The 11,267-nt window shown below is 39.9% G+C and overlaps 2 protein-coding genes and 2 non-coding genes across 4 annotated transcripts; 1 reads left to right on the top strand and 3 right to left on the bottom strand.

Moving 5' to 3' along the window:
• The first annotated feature begins 312 nt into the window (after positions 1-312).
• Positions 313-3,494, top strand: fkbpl (FKBP prolyl isomerase like). Its single transcript, XM_053424741.1, has 4 exons — positions 313-446; positions 1,281-1,445; positions 1,569-1,849; positions 2,409-3,494. The coding sequence occupies exons 2-4, from the start codon at positions 1,283-1,285 to the stop codon at positions 3,078-3,080; spliced, it is 1,116 nt and encodes a 371-aa protein (XP_053280716.1). The 5' UTR covers positions 313-446; positions 1,281-1,282; the 3' UTR covers positions 3,081-3,494.
• Positions 3,495-3,861: 367 nt separating this feature from the next.
• On the bottom strand, positions 3,862-3,934 carry trnaf-gaa (transfer RNA phenylalanine (anticodon GAA)). The gene has a single exon. It is a non-coding gene; the product is annotated as a tRNA-Phe (tRNA).
• Positions 3,935-5,229: 1,295 nt separating this feature from the next.
• Positions 5,230-7,062, bottom strand: ebp (EBP cholestenol delta-isomerase). Its single transcript, XM_053424753.1, has 5 exons — positions 6,915-7,062; positions 6,371-6,683; positions 6,229-6,265; positions 6,008-6,138; positions 5,230-5,848 (listed from the first exon to the last, which is right to left on the bottom strand). Exons 2-5 carry the CDS (start codon positions 6,678-6,680, stop codon positions 5,637-5,639), a joined length of 690 nt encoding a protein of 229 aa, XP_053280728.1. The 5' UTR covers positions 6,681-6,683; positions 6,915-7,062; the 3' UTR covers positions 5,230-5,636.
• A 687-nt stretch (positions 7,063-7,749) lies between these two features.
• On the bottom strand, positions 7,750-7,821 carry trnah-gug (transfer RNA histidin (anticodon GUG)). The gene has a single exon. It is a non-coding gene; the product is annotated as a tRNA-His (tRNA).
• Positions 7,822-11,267: the final 3,446 nt, after the last annotated feature.

The following is an 11,267-nucleotide window of genomic DNA, read 5'->3' as shown; positions in this document are numbered from 1 at the left end:
TTTTATTATTATAATTGATAATATGCATAAGAATTGTCAAAATCGAAAAAATGTCTTGCACAAAGGGGGCTTTCTTTAATTGTGTTATTTACTATTATTTATAATATAGGAGTAAGGCTCTTGTTTTAGGAACACATCAATACAAGTGCTCTACTGTAACCTCTGTTAGCTTTGTTTCTACACAGTTCCTTAAAGTGTGTGTCTACTTTTTGTATTGTCAAGACATGCTGCATAATATATTTAAGATGTGTTGTAAATCACTTTAACCTGTAAGTAGTAAAGTGCGTTTAACCTCCGGTACAGTAGGTGGCGGTACTGCCCCCACGAGCCGGATGAACAGGAGGAAGAAGAGTAACCACTGTTTTGTTTATTCTATGTCAGCTTCATAGTTTATCGGTTTCTTATCGATGGGATAAAATATTATTCATGTTAGACTTATAACCAAGGTAAGATAGATTCATTTAAGTTACACGTGACACGGAACTACCGCTCGTGCTATGTAGAGTAGTGAAATTCATTCAGGGTCTTTGGTTTGGCTTGCTAGCTTCATGATGCTAATGCTACTCTGTGTGAGTTGATACTCTCAGTAAAATTCAACACAACGTGATCCTCTATGTATTGTTACAGCTGCTGTCGTTCAATGTAGATAGCTCACGTCCCATTGTTTACTGCAGTTAAATGTCCATGGAACATATCAACTAGTGATAACGTTGCAATGTAGAAATATAGGATTATTAAAATAGCTGCAGGCATTTTTGTGTTCGTCCACTCTTTGCTGCAGCTCTGGTTGTGAAACACCTTTAGTCCAGACAGAGTTAACTAAACCCTCGTCTGGAATTGAACTGTCTGTGGTGAACATCCCAATAAGTCCCACGGGACGTATGCCTTTATTAGACACGTATACACACAGTGATTGTTTTCATTTTGTTAAAAATTCATTAAAGAAGATTATGATGTTTAAATATTTTCAGCTAAACTGTTTGGAGAAGTGTTTATTCAACGGTGTAATCTCTCTAGAGGATGTAGTTTGAGGTGCATGTTGATGTCTGTTTTTAATATAAACAGTCAGATATTTAATGAGATGGACAAAGTCATCGTAATACCGCTCAGTATAATGAATACAGTCAAACATCAGCACAAACTACAGCCTTCAGAATTGCAATTAAGTTAAACAGTCACTTAAACTAAATAGTTTCAACCAACTTCGCATCACAACTTTGTGACGTTTTATGAAAAATGGGCATTGAGGTTGATGTATGATTTTCTTTCTGTAAACCCAGCGATGGATCCAGTCCACCCTCTGGAAACCCTGCATGGTAAAGTTGATCATGACAGTGGGGATGTTACCTCGTGGACGTCGGTGTGTCCCGGAGGCCTCTGGAAAGTCCAGCAAAAGCCAACATGCAAGAACAGTCAAACTGTGTCAGATTCCGAAGATGGTAGATGTATGTAACTTTTCTAACATTACTCCATTGCTCAGAATATATGATACATTTTCAGTCCATATTTTGAGAAAGTAATTTTTTCATTATCAAGTCATTTAGCTCTGATGTTTCTGTCTCTTCTAGCAAGTTCATCCAGTCACTGTCCAAAGCTGGGTTCGCTGTGTCGGGTTCGAGTGCGGCTCAAAGCAAACGTGGATGAAACTGAAACTCCGGACTCTGACGAGGTAAACGAGAAGCTGTCAGTCACTGAAGTCACCGAAGTGGTGGGAACCTCCTTCCCAAGGAGTCGGGCCTCAGCACTGCAGCTTCCACTGGGGGACTGGACTACACTGAGGCTGGGGGAGGGCCAGTGTGATATTACAGAAGCATGTCTGGAGGGAATGAGAGCTGGAGAGAAATGTGAGGTAAGAGTGAAGAGAGTGAAGGTAATTCAAATTAGGTGTAATCAAATGAATAACAAAATATATTCTGAATGTCACTTGAGTTTAATCTATAAAGATAGAGGCACCTAGTAGGTATTGTTATAACGTGTTCATGCCATATTATGCTAACCCGGTCCCATGGTTATATCAAGGATGTCCACTGGCATTCGAGACAGATTGGATTTAATTATCTGACAGAGGAGGACAGAAGTGTTGTTTTGAATCAAATGTTTGAAAACAAGAGGAAGTTCGGAGCATGTCAGAGAGCAATATTATCCAAATGAGAAAATCTGCATTTTCCCAATCCTCAGTTGTTACGAGTTTGCCTCGGCTGCTTGACACAAAGCTTATTGTTGTTTTTCCTACAAGCTGCAATCATAGAAGTCTCAAGGTCTTTCTATATCAAGCTGAAAGGCAAAATGCTTAAAGCCTGGCATTGTACATTGCGTTGTATTCTCGTTTATTTTTTTTCTAAGAATGTATAATTTAAATTCAAATGTAAAGTATACAGGTGGTCTTATCATTGTGTTTTACTGCTCAGATACTGCTCTCTCCAGTTGGAAATGGACCAGATGTCTCTATTCCACAACCTGCAGAGGGTCACCTTCCTATATGTGCCACAGTTGAACTCCAGGCTTTCACGCCAGGCATGGAACCCTGGGAGATGCAACCTGGGGAAAAATGGGAGTGGGTGAAGTCCCACAAGGAGAGGGGTGGTGCCAGATACAGGAGCGGGGATCTGTGGGGAGCTGCTGACAGCTACAGCCGAGCCCTCAAGCTCCTCATCGCTCTCTATGGCCCCGTCAGAGAGCAGGAGAAAAACGGACAAAAGCAAGAAGTTTTGGCACTGGGAGATTCAAGCAATGGTGGTGAACCACAGCACCTTCCTTCAGTTCATGAGTTCAAGACGATCAAAGCAGAGCTCCACTCAAACCTGTCTTTGTGCCAGCTCAAACTGAGACAGCCGGAACGGGCGAGGGCCAGTGCGTCTAAAGCCACTGATCTAGAACCAGGTGGTGCTAAAGCCTGGTACCGGCTGGGCCAGGCCTGCCAGATGGTGAATGAGGTCGAGGAGGCCAAGCGGGCATTCAGGAAGCTGCTGGAGCTACAGCCAGAATCTCCTGCTGCTTTAAAGGCACTGAAGGACATAGCAAGTAAAGAGAAGGAGACAAATGCACAGTTGGGAGTGAGACTGAGCAAAATGTTCAGCTGAGGATCAGAGATGTTGAATTCATCATCAGATATTATCAGCAGCACAGTATCGTTTTCATCACGGCTCACCTTGACCTGGAAGTTCATCTATAGCTACTTTGGAGATTAAAGGTCACTCTGTAGATGCTTGATTTCCTCCCAACTCTTTGCTGCTTTCACCTGAATTTCTTGAATGTCACCTCAAAGTAAAAACCATGTGTCGAAAAAAATGTATTCTGATGCAGTTTTTTAATTTACTCAATTACAATACAGTCCTCTACTCATCTTTTCATGTTACTTTAAACTTCTACCCGGCTACTTTTGGCAGCTGTAGTTACTTGTTCCTTAACATTTCCACATTTTACAGGCAAAACAATGGTCGATATGTTTGTGAAGGGATAGCTGGGTAATTGTCTGGTCGTTTCTCACTATTTGCAAACATTTAGCTGCAACCTCACATAAATTATTAAAATTGTGTTTCTGCCTAAACCCCAGGGACTATTTTTCAGCAGAAGTGAGTGCTTTTACTTTAAATTTTTTGAGTACATCTTCCAGATTATGCTTACTTCTTTTACTGCAGGAATTCAATTGATTTTGTCGCGAGGATCATATTTATTACTATTGTAGGACTGTGATCCTCGACTGTTGGCCTGTATTGTGTGTGTGTGCAATACCTGCAGTAAATCCTAAAAAATGTAAAGGTTGTTGTTCCTCTGCCTGGCCGCATGGTATCGCACTCGATCTGCGGGTTCCTTGATCGAACCACCACATAGCCAACGCGCCGCGATGCGTCAAAAAGCTCATGCCGAAACCCGGTATCGAACCAGGGACCTTTAGATCTTCAGTCTAACGCTCTCCCAACTGAGCTATTTCGGCGGGTTGCATTTACTGACCTCCTTATTTTAAAAATATATACGTTAATTTATATATTTCTTACACGTGATAATATTGAGCAGAAAACCGTAAGCTAGGACAGAACAGACGACAGTGTGTGGCAGTAGAGCTATGATAGAGTTCTTCCAGAATGTGCGTTAGATGGCAGCAGCCATGAGGAGATTAGTTAACGTACACTGAGACTCACCATCCTGTTGTTATTTCATATGATGGTAAAACAGAGTATGTAAGAACGGCGACAGACTTGTATCTCAGGATTTGTTGGTTTACAGTAAAAACCGCATTTAAAAGCTGCGCTGCAAACTTCTAACTCTCTGCTTCAGTCACCAGCCTCAACTTCACCCTCCCACCTATCAGGGATGATGCACACAATACAGAGAGAGATGATCACTCGATAAAGAACAAATACCTGATCCCAGGACAGTTGGAGCTGAGTGGAGCTCAAATTTGTCTACAAGGTAGCCGTGATCAATAACCTGCCGCCGCCACAAGGGGGCGGTAAGATAATACATGTACCCCTATTTAGTGAAATCTAGTTGTGAAGTTTCATGTTGCAGCCCCCTCCCCCTTCCAAACACGAAAGAGAACCTGTTGGAACCTTCAGTTGTCCAGTTTGGACTACTGTAAAGACCATGGTGGCCTTCGTAGAGAGGACCAGCTGCAGATGTAGATATACGGTATTTCAATTTACAGGGCCTATTCTAGGGTAAATAAAACACCAATTAATACAGTTTAGAGGATTGCACACTAGTTAAAACATTACTCTGGTTAATTTTATATTCAATTACTGACAATAGACCCCTTTCACCTAAATCTTACATGATGAACCTATAGCAGAGGAGGCAGTTTAAGACACCAGCTTTCAGCCACCTACCCTGCAGTTCTCTCCTCTGTCAGTTCATCACCAAGTCACATCCCAAAATCTGTTTGACGTGTACTTTTTGCTCGATGTCACATCGACTAACATGGATGAGGTGGGGGTGATCGAGAAAAGTGTATGGAGGTCAAGAGGTCAGAGAATTAAGGACTTATCAAGACACATTTTCAAAACACCTGTTGTGATATCACATTGGTGTTATCTATGTGTTCCATTCAAAAGTAAATTTTTATGTTCAACCTGGTATATCAACTTTCTCAAATGCTGCAGCTGTTGGGTTGAACAGGAAGGTTGGGTACACCCATTTAACAATTTAAAATGTTGTGTATGTCCTCAGCTCTTGGTGGCAAATAAGTGAATTAAACTATATGGGAAAAAAAGAATCAACCAAATACTTCAATACTTTTTCTGTGTCAACAGGTACTTTATATTGCATGAGGCCTTTTAAGTCCAGTCATTAGGTTATATCAAATGAAAAGAAAAGAAAAAAGATGGTAATGAGAAAAAAGATGAATTATTATTATTTGTGGAGCCTTTATCTGAGGCTCAACAAAGCCAGAAGAAAAGTTCCAATTGTTACAGGAAACACGTTGCACTTTAAAATACAATTCTTTGCATTCGGTTGGTAGTTCAAGCTAAAATACAATGCATCAGTCACAACAAGGCCGATGTGGCAGGTCCAACTCCAGAAGTTTCTTTTGCCTCATCTTTTTTTTCCATCAATATAAAGTTTATGCTGCCTCCAAATGTCCTTCCCTCATGTATCTCCTCCAGTCAGTGTCCCAAGATCAGCTCAGTGTGTTGCCCTCATTTCCTCTTGGACTTTGTGTTGTCTCTGTGTGTCTGGGCTGTTGACATCTGTCTCCATGCATCCACGATGAGCACCAGCGGGATGAAGAACCACAGGAGATTCATGAACACAAAGTAGAACCAGAAGTAGATGGGATGTCCCAGCTCGCTGTGAGTGTAGCCATCTCGGTGCTCGGTGAAAAAGTAGAGCACCACTCCATACAGCTGACCTGGAATCATATCGTGTGTAAACTCCCAACATAAGTAAGATATTACAACACCTCTGGGGACTTATATGTTGTGGTTCCACTTATTTGCAAGATAGGTAAAATAAAGTAAACTCTCTGTGATATTCTAAGGATGTATTTAAAATTGCACCGATTTCTTACCTAATGAGACGATGAGCTGCAGCACATATCTGTAGGGCTTGTTCGTTAAGAATGCAAACACAACCCAAAAGCTGAAAGGTCCCCATAACCAAGCAGTCACTGTCTCCATGCAGACTGTGAAGTTATCAGCTCTACATAAAAAAGAAATACACAGGGTGAGATGAGTTACAGCATTGCTCCTTCTTTTTATGCACAAGTTTAACAAAAGTTCTGTCACTCACATCACATATCGACTGTCTCCTTTGGAGTACTCCTTCCCTGTGAGAGAAAACGGTCAAACATACAGTATTAACTTAGTAAAATCTCCAAAATGCAGCATTTTGGAGATCTTTATTCCAATACATGTATTGTGTCTGTACTCACACAGCTGTGACAGGAAGCTCTGATCTCCTGGAATAATGTCGTAGTACAATGAGAACCAGCCCTCGACGGCAGAGTGGATGAAGCTACAGACGGCAAACCAGCACAAAGCCAGACGCCTCCATGTCCCCAGCTTGCCAGCGGCCCCTTTCCGGCCGGTGATCAGCCAGGTCACAAGCAGGAACAGCCCGGACACAGAAAACAGAAACACCAGGATCTCTGACATTGAACGGTCATTGGCAACATAAGTGGGAATCAAGAGGTCCCGCGGCCAGTAGGGATGAGGGACTCCAGATGCTGCAGAGGCGTCCATGATCTGTTTAAAGACATTATTCATTAACAACCACAACAGGTGACTGATTCCAACAATGTGATATTAAAAATAACAAACATAAGTTGGTTTAACTCATGAATTAGAACTGTCTGCATTGCACTTGAACTGAGATTATTTAATTGGCAACATATGCATAAACCAGATTATTAGAGGTTTTATTCTGAGGAGCTGATAATAAATGTCAATCAATCGATAATCAATGTTTGTCCTTACCAGTGATGCACATCAACGGAAGTGTCCCGCTGCACAGAGTCTGACCTCCGTGGTATATAAAAAACTATGTCTTAGAGCTGCAGCGGTCCACAGCTGTTTTAACTGCATTCCGCTCCAGCCAGGATGGACGTTAGAAACACGGAACTCACTCAAGTAGGGGGCGGGGATTTGTTATTCTAAACACCAATCAGAGGACCATATGCATAGAGCTAGCCGCACATGCGATCTGCCGGTGAGTTGATTGGCTCCTCATCTCGGAACATTGACGTAGGAGTTGGCAACTACCAATGAGATTGTGCCTCTTATTAAAAAAGACCGTCCCCTTTTGTTGTGAAACCATGTGTCATAAACGATTTCAACAGTGTGTGAGGGGTGAAGTAAAACCCAGTGGTGAATATATATATAATATATATATTATATTATTATAGTATAATACAATAACATTACTTCATATTTAATCATTATAATATAAATCTTTTTCAATGAGATATTCCCTATGGTAGAAAATACATTTACTCACATACTGTACTGCATTACACCTTACAGTCAAATACTATTATTTTAAACATAGACAGACAGATAAATAGATAATATATTGATTGTTGTAAAAAGTTACTTCAAGTGTTTCATAGATAGATTGATAGATGTATTGTCTGGTATAAACAACAGTACTTCCAGTATCACATTTTTTAGTATCATTCATATTACAATGAATATATTGCCAAATATACTTAACGCAAAAACTTTACTTCGACGTTAAAATGCTCGTGATATTTGTTGCTGAAGTGATAATAAATATAAAAAGATCTCCCCAGCCGTGTCAGGGTATTAACCCTGCCGTGACCCGGATTCGAACCGGGGTTGCTGCGGCCACAACGCAGAGTACTAACCACTATACGATCACGGCAAGCTACGGGGAGGGATACGCTGAACGTGAAAACAGACGTATAAGTACTCAGAGCGTAGAGCGATTGACGTGCAGCCGTAGACTCCATACTAGACGTATACTATGGAGGTATGGAGGACCGTACAATAGAGTCTTCAACAACAAGGTGACAGTTTTTTATGGAGGACCATACATATGGAGGACCATACATGACTTAAGTAAAAATAAATAAATAAATAAATGTATAAATAAATACAGAAATAAATAAATAAATGAATAAATAAAAATGGAAATAAATAAATAAATACAGAAATAAATAAATAAATATGTTAATACCAAGAGAAATGTCAAAATAAATGTCTTAAATATATTTGCACATTTATTTATTCCCTGATACATTTCCTTTTCATTTGCAGTGTCCTTATGCTAATGAGAAAGGCGGGCCTAACCGCAGTCTCATGCAGGATTGGTCACAGGAGTGTAATGATCCAGCCCTACGTCTGCCTCTCAATGCTGGTGTCCAGTAGCTGTTTGCAGCGTTGAGCCAGTTCACACTTAAAATGAACTAGTTCAAGTTCAGAGGGTTAGTTAAGGTTATTTTTTATTGGGATGATTTAGCTGTCGGTAGTCCTGACTGTGAGCGTCACGTCTCGTGTTCTACTGAGCACAAGGAGCGAGCCGAGAGGAGAAGGAGGAAACAGAAACTCCAGCTCGTTACAAACCACCTGCAGCTTCTGCTCTGATCATGAAGCCGCTGATCTCTGAGCAGATGTGACCAGAGAAACTCTGTGTTTCCACTGTTCCACAGAGTCATTAACTGGCTGTTTCATGGTGAAGAGCTCAAGTCTCAGTCACTGCCAGTGTCTCTGAGCGAGTGTGTGACGGAGCGCAGGGGCTGTGTGTGTGTATAGCTCAGTTGACCAATCCTGCTCGAGACTGAGGTTAGGCCCGCCTTTCTCATTAGCATAAGGACACTGAAATGTGGAAATAAATAAATGTGGAAATAAATAAAAGTTGGAATAAAAGTGGAAATAAATAAATAAATGTGGAAATAAGTTTAAGACATTGATTTATTTAATTCTGCATTTATTTCCACATTTATTTATTTATTTCCACATTTATTCCAACTTTTATTTTTCGATTTCAGTGTCCTTATGCTAATGAGAAAGGCGGGCCTAACCTCAGTCTCGAGCAGGATTGGTCAACTGAGCTACACACACAGCCCCTGCGCTGCTCCACACTTGCTCAGAGACACGGGCAGTGACTGAGACTTGAGGTCTTCACCGTGAAACAGCCAGTTAGTGACTTTGTAGAACAGTGGAAACAGTGAAAACACAGAGTTTCTCTGGTCACATCTGCTCAGAGATCAGCTGCTTCATGATCAGAGCAGAGGCTGCAGGTGGTTTGTAACGAGCTGGAGTTTCTGTTTCCTTCTCCTCTCGGCTCGCTCCTTGTGCTCAGTACAACACGAGACGTGACGCTCACAGTCAGGACTACTGACAGCTAAATCATCCCAATAAAAAATAACCTTAACTAACCCTCTGAACTTGAACTAGTTCATTTTAAGTGTGAACTGGCTCAACGCTGCAAACAGCTACTGGACACCAGCATTGAGAGGCAGAAGTAGTAGGGCTGGATCATTACACTCCTGTGACCAATCCTGCATGAGACTGCGGTTAGACCCGCCTTTCTCATTAGCATAAGGACACTGCAAATGAAAAGGAAATGTATCAGGGAATAAATAAATGTGCAAATATATTTAAGACATTTATTTTGACATTTCTCTTGGTATTAACATATTTATTTATTTATTTCTGTATTTATTTATTTATTTCCATTTTTATTTATTCATTTATTTATTTATTTCTGTATTTATTTATACATTTATTTATTTATTTATTTTTACTTAAGTCATGTATGTATGGAGGACCATACATGACTTAAGTAAAAATAAATAAATGTATAAATAAATACAGAAATAAATAAATAAATAAAAAAGGAAATTAATTAATTAATACAGAAAAAAAAAAAATGTTAATACCAAAATAAATGTCAAAATAAATGTTTTAAATATATTTGCACATTTATTTATTCCCTGATAGATTTCCTTTTCATTTGCAGTGTCCTTATGCTAATGAGAAAGGCGGGCCTAACCGCTATGGAGGACCATACATGACTTAAGTAAAAATAAATAAATGTATAAATAAATACAGAAATAAATAAATAAATAAAAAAGGAAATTAATTAATTAATACAGAAAAAAAAAAAATGTTAATACCAAAATAAATGTCAAAATAAATGTTTTAAATATATTTGCACATTTATTTATTCCCTGATAGATTTCCTTTTCATTTGCAGTGTCCTTATGCTAATGAGAAAGGCGGGCCTAACCGCTATGGAGGACCATACATGACTTAAGTAAAAATAAATAAATGTATAAATAAATACAGAAATAAATAAATAAAAAAGGAAATAAATTAATTAATACAGAAAAAAATAAATAAATATGGTAATACCAAAAGAAATGTCAAAATAAATGTCTTAAATATATTTGCACATTTATTTATTCCCTGACACATTTCCTTTTCATTTGCAGTGTCCTTATGCTAATGAGAAAGGCGGGCCTAATCGCAGTCTCATGCAGGATTGGTCACAAGAGTGTAATGATCCAGCCCTACTGCCTCTCAATGCTGACTGGTGTCCAGTAGCTGTTTGCAGCGTTGAGCCAGTTCACACTTAAAATTAACTTGTTCAAGTTCAGAGGGTTAGTTAAGGTTATTTTTTATTGGGATGATTTAGGTGTCAGTAGTCCTGACTGTGAGCGTCACGTGTTCTACTGAGCACAAGGAGCGAGCCGAGAGGAGAAGGAGGAAACCGAAAGTCCAGCTCGGTACAAACCACCTGCAGCTTCTGCTCTGATCGTGAAGCCGCTGATCTCTGAGCAGATGTGACCAGAGAAACTCTGTGTTTCCACTGTTGTACAAAGTCACTGACCGGCTGTTTCACGGTGAAGAGCTCAAGTCTCAGTCACTGCCCGTGTCTCTGAGCGAGTATGTGGCGGAGCGCAGGGGCTGTGTGTGTGTAGCTCAGTTGACCAATCCTGCTCGAGACTGAGGTTAGGCCCGCCTTTCTCATTAGCATAAGGACACTGAAAATGAAAATGAAATATATCACGGAATAAATAAAAGTTGGAATAAATGTGGAAATAAATTAATAAATGTGGAAATAAGTTTAAGACATTGAATCATTTAATTCTGCATTTATTTCCACATTTATTTATTTATTTATTTATTTCCACATTTATTCCAACATTTATTTTTCGATTTCAGTGTCCTTATGCTAATGAGAAAGGCGGGCCTAACCTCAGTCTCGAGCAGGATTGGTCAACTGAGAAACTGTGACCAGAGAAACTCGTGTTTTTACTGTTACCACTGTTCGAGCTCTGGTCTCACAGCGTGTGTCTCTCT

This window comes from Pleuronectes platessa, chromosome 6, assembly GCF_947347685.1.
Source record: "Pleuronectes platessa chromosome 6, fPlePla1.1, whole genome shotgun sequence".
In the NCBI taxonomy this organism is placed as follows: domain Eukaryota; kingdom Metazoa; phylum Chordata; class Actinopteri; order Pleuronectiformes; family Pleuronectidae; genus Pleuronectes; species Pleuronectes platessa.
This window is presented reverse-complemented; position numbering and strand designations above follow the sequence as displayed.